Source organism: Cebus imitator, unplaced genomic scaffold, assembly GCF_001604975.1.
Source record: "Cebus imitator isolate Cc_AM_T3 unplaced genomic scaffold, Cebus_imitator-1.0 Scaffold731, whole genome shotgun sequence".
In the NCBI taxonomy this organism is placed as follows: domain Eukaryota; kingdom Metazoa; phylum Chordata; class Mammalia; order Primates; family Cebidae; genus Cebus; species Cebus imitator.
Window position 1 is genome coordinate 224,368 of NW_016108046.1, and position 5,502 is coordinate 229,869.

General features: G+C 40.3%; 1 protein-coding gene across 4 annotated transcripts in view; it reads right to left on the reverse strand.

Moving 5' to 3' along the window:
- The window catches only part of CSGALNACT2 (chondroitin sulfate N-acetylgalactosaminyltransferase 2), a 44,492-nt gene that overhangs the window by 8,310 nt on the left and 30,680 nt on the right, over positions 1-5,502 (reverse strand). For all 4 annotated transcript variants that reach the window (XM_017519234.2, XM_017519233.2, XM_037735138.1 and 1 more), the window contains one exon: positions 1,338-1,419. In XM_017519234.2, the coding sequence (XP_017374723.1) occupies positions 1,338-1,419 (82 nt within the window). The remainder of the gene's footprint in view (positions 1-1,337; positions 1,420-5,502) is intronic.

The window sequence follows — 5,502 nt, forward strand, 5'->3', positions numbered from 1 at the left end:
AGTACCTGGGATTACAGGCGACTGCCACCACGCCCAGCTAATTTTTGTGTTTTTAGTAGAGACAGGGTTTCACCATGTTGGCCAGGCTGGTCTCGATCTCCTGACCTTGTGATCTGCCCACCTCGGCCTCCCAAAGTGCTGGGATTACAGGTGTGAGTCACTGTGTCTGGCCTCTCTTTTTTTTTTATTGTTATTTCCTAATTTTCCATTATTCAAGTGTTACAATGATAAGGAGACAAGGTGGGGGGATTTCCAAAACAAAAGGCTGATTATGAAAATGAATGTAATATGGACCCAGAATATATATATAAAATATATTCTATGACTTCTATGCTGTAGAAAGGTAGCTATCATTAAGTGAATCAGGAGACATGGAATTAGGTTTCAGTCTGCTTTATTAAACTATTCTTTGACACTTTAGTTTTTGCTGGGTAAGACTGATGCTGGAGGCTGGGCATGGTGGCTCACGTCTGTAATACCAGCACTTTGGGAGGCCAAGGTGGACAGATCACTTGAGCCCAGGAGTTTAGACCAGCCTAGGCAATGCAGTGAAACTCTACCTCTATAAAACAAATACAAAAATTAACTGGATGTGGTGGCATGTGCCTGTGGTCCCAGCTGCTTGGGAGACTGAGGTGGGAGGATCGCTGAGCCTGGGAGGCAGAGGCTGCAGTGAGACAAGATCGTGACACTGTCAGCCTGGACAACACAGCAACACCCTGTCTCAAAAAAAAAAAAAAAAAAGAGTGAAGCTGGCATGGAGAAGGATGGTTAGAATAAATTCTTCATGGGTCATCTTTAGACTTAGGGGAATGCATGACTAAGGTGTGATTTAAAATCCCTAACTCCAATCAGTGCTAGAAAGAGCCGGTCTTCTTTCATTATCTTAAATACTGGCATTATGTGTAACAGTTCACTAGACAAGTAAAGGAGGTTTTGTCTCAAAAAAATGTGAAAGTCCTTGGTTTAGATAACCAAGATTACTTTCAGTTGTAACAACCCATGGGCAGAACAGTAAAGTTATAGAGAAAATTTTTGTAAGAGTACTCTAAACATCTGCAAATATGGGTAACAACCTATTTTTAAAAACAGGTGTTTTGATTTTAGAGGAACAACTAAATATAAATATTGTACTTTTATCTTTATGACCTCTTTTTTGCTATTCAAAAACATTAATTATAAACTTACTCTGCCTTTTGTAGCTCGTTTCTCTTTTTAGCTAACCTCAGATGCTCTATTTAGTAGGAAAACACTCAAATCTGGGACCTTTTAACAAAATACCATCAAGTCTGGAGTAAACATGTAATGTCCTATCCTTAAATGTAAAGTATACTTACCAATGGTCAGGAAATCTGACCGATACTGACAAGTCATTCCAAAGCCAAAATCTCGCCAAAAGCCAGAATCCTTTTTGTGAACCTTAAAAAAAAAATCAATTTAATTCCATAAGAAGCAGAACTTTTAATCAATGATGAAACAAATTTAAATATTTTCTAATGTATACTTTTTTCCTGGGATTTATGTGACTGAGTAAGGATTACATGCATTTATGTTATTAAATCCTTACAAAACAAAAATAGAACTCAAAGCCCACACAAGGTACAAGCTGAGGTTACTAATAATCAGTATGGTGTCTGACTTCAAGGGGCTTACATTCTAGAAGAAGAACAGTTGCATAAACAAACTAACACACATGATCAACTCGACACAGTAGACCTTATTTGGTACGTACCAAGCATCCATTCCCCCAGCCCCCTTCCTGATTGGTACAGTTTTGTTCTGGTAATTACCTGGCCCTGTGCAGCCCACATATTTTGGGAAGCTGCTGTCACCAGTAGATTCAGAGTGGGCCATGAATCTCTATACTAGTGAGACAGTCTCACCCTACTTACCATAGGAACTGGCTCGGTAATAGGAATTTGAAAAAAATCAAGCCAACAAGGTAAACCAGGGAAGTTGTTGGGAACTTTGGAAAACAAAACTACCTCATTCTTCTAAGAGAGTCACTGGAAAGACCACTTGGTTGTAGGGCAGGAGTCAGCAAACTACGGCCTCTGGCTAAATCTGGCCTGCTGCCTGCTTTTGTAAATAATCTTAGTGGAACATAGTTGTGTTGATCTGTTTACAAATTGTCTATGGGTGCTTCCATGGTGCAGTGGCAGAGCTGAGTAGCTGCAGCAGAACTATATGGCCTACAAAGATTAAAATATACCTTATCTAGCTCTCTAAAGAAAACGTTTGTTGACCCCTCGTGCAGAATGCAGATATTAAGCTTGGAACTGCCAAAGTCCTTTTCTACCATGAGGAAGACCAGCTTTAATATGAAGCTGTCACCACTGAGGTCTAAGTAGAGAAAGAAATATAAAACCAGGGCTTTGATGACATCGAGTCCTTGGAATCACTTCTACTTCCAAGTTGAAGCCTGATAACCCTCTTTTTATTTATACTTTCAACAAGTATTTAATCTTCTGGATATGGTTCTAGTAACTAGGGCTTAGCAGTGAAGAGAGGTGACAAAGTCTCTGCCATCAAAGAGCCTTTGTTTGGGTGAGAAAATAGTAAATTAATATACATTTTAGGTGGTGATACATGCTATTAAGATGAGGCAACAGCTGTAACTAGGGATGGGAAGCTGCTAGTGTATGCTACTGTGATATGTACAGAAAGCAAAAAAGTGTATGGATGTAGAATATGGAAAAGATTTATGTCAGAGACTTCACATAAGTCAGCAAGTGATTGAATGGGCAGGAGTGGGGAGTGAAGGAGAAGAATCAACTAAGATGACAGCAGGCTTCCATTCTGAACAGTGGGTCTGTGATGGTGCCATCCCCAAAACGGAGCCCAGGGGAAGGGCCAGCCCAGACAGCAACAATATGGAGTTAGTTCTGACCATAATGAATCTGAATGATCTGTAGGGCACCCCCACAGAAATTCCTACAGACAGCATGAACATCAAGGTCTGTAGAGGGGACAAATTTTGAGAAGAGTGGGCACAGTCTGAAATTGTTGCTATATAGAATGGGAGAATCAACAGGAAAGCACAGAATAAGCCAGGCAGCCCTGAGGGCTCAGCTCAGATTGGAGCTGATGGATGAGGTTGGCATTTTTCTATTTTTTTTTTTTTTTTTTTTTTTTTTTTTTTTTTTTTTTTTTTTTTTTTTTTTTTTTTTTTTTTTAGCTGAGGGGAAGAACTTCTTCCCCTTCTAAAATGTAAAGCTCCCTGAGGGGAAGACTTGTGGATTCTGATCACTGCTATATTCCTAGCACCTAGAACAATGGCAGGATTTCAGTAATTATGTGTTGAATAATAAATATATAGGCATAATTTTAGTGGCAAAATGAAGACTAGACTCTATTATTATTATTATTTTGATCCAGAGTCTCTGTTGCCTAGACTGGATGGAGTGCACTGGCACGATCTTGACTCACTGCAACCTCTGTCTTTTGGATTCAAGTGATTCAGGCCTCAACCTGCTGAGCAGCTGGGATTACAGGTGTGTGCCATCACACCTGGCTAATTTTTGTATTTACAGTAGAGACAGGGTTTCATCACGTTGGCCAGGCTGGTCTCAAACTCTTGACCTCTGGTGATCCACCCGCTTCGGTGTTCCAAAGTGCTGGGATTACAGGCGTGAGCCACTGCTCCCATCTCTAATATTTAACAAAGAGACTTATCTCTTTGTTAAAATATAACACTGATACAAAGTATTAAAAAGCAAAACATCCACTTTGACATCTCTACACCATGCCAATTCTGATTTTACAAATACTATAAATTTGTGACTTAGTTTCTCTAAAAATTCTTCCAATATTATCAGATTTGGAGAAAGGAATCATTAGTTTTGTTTGATTTTTAAAGCAACATATTTTCACAGAGGAAAGTAGAAGGAAACTCAAATCGTCCATAATCCTCATTGTTAATGTTTTCCTGCACTGTTTTATCTGGCCTCCTAAGCATGTGAGAGATGCAGTTATCTACACATAACCTATATCCCCAAGCCTTGGCCTCTCACAGAATGCTGGATCCCTGAAGCCGACTAGCAACTTAACACCTTCCCTTGGATGTCTGATAATCAACACATACCTACTATGGCTCCAGTTGAATCCTGATTTCTCCTCTCCCATTCCTTTCCTTGCTCATTTCCTACATCTAACCCATCTGCATGCTCTGTCAGCCCTATCTCTGAATCATATCCAAACCTTTCTCCTAATTATACTATTAGTGTCGCCTAAGCCAAAATCATCTCCCCTTGTCTACTGTGAAAGCCTAAGTGGCTGCTGCCAGCCAGAGCCACACACAATCCATTCTTCCTCCAAAGGCTTTCCAACACACTAAGCATAAAATCCTAATGCCTTCCAGAGGCTTAACAAGCTCTACATGCCCTGGCCCAGCTATGTGCCCCTCACCCACTGTGCTCCAAACACCTTAAGAAACCCAGTAGCTGTTCCTTCTGCTGGAAACCACTATCCCCCAATCATGGCCTAGCTGGTTCTTTTCTATTCTTTGGACAGCTCTGCTCACCCTCATCTCACAAAAGCCTTTCTGACCAAACATGCCACAGAAACCATGGAGTCACTCTTTGCAATTCAGTCTATTTTAATGCTCCACGTGGTATCTGTTATCTAATTTTACTTTCTGCCACCTCCTAATAAAGACCCTCACGAGTAATAGCCGTGTCTGTTAGGGTGTAGGTGTTGGGGTGCCAGTGGTGGATAGTGCCTGGCATCAAAGGGACTCTCAATATTTGATAAATTAATATAACAGAGGCAGTGTGTGCAGTGGACAGGAGTGGAGGCTGTGGAGCTACATCACCTGGGCTCCTGGGCCTACTCAGGCCAGTGTGCACTTGGACAGGCACTCAACTGCAGTACAGCTGTGAAAAAGGGGGAAAAGTACCTACCTTGGAGGTTGTTAGGAGATTAAATGAATTAACAGGTAGGCAAAACAGTACAAGTACCCTGAACATAAGTTCATAAAAATACTCACTATTATCATTCAAATGTTACCTAAAGTATAGACATGTTATTTCCCACTTTTTAGCTTTACATTTTCCTCTGCATTTACACTGCTATATTTAAATTTCACATTTTCCTCTTGTTATGCAATATTCACCACAGTATGTACCATAATTCAATTTATCCTTTCATTATTAATTTTGCTTGCTTTTAATGTTATCAATTTATGCATATTACTATCATGTAGCTGGATTATTTCCCCAGGAGAGACTGCTGGGAGTGGCAATTACTGGGTCGGAGGGATGAACCTGTTTAGAACTTGACCCAGAGAACTGGCCTGCATCCCCAACAGGAGTGATGGAACAGCTCCCATCCCCCAGCTTTGCTCGCATGGCTGTGCTTTTTAAAAGCAGTGATCTAACAGCAGAAACAAAGCATTATACTGCTGTTTTAATTTACTCCCAGTAAGGCTATTTAAATGTGCGAATTATTATCAACTGTCTTACCCATTTTATGCTTCCTACTTTTTTTTTTTTTTTTTTTTTT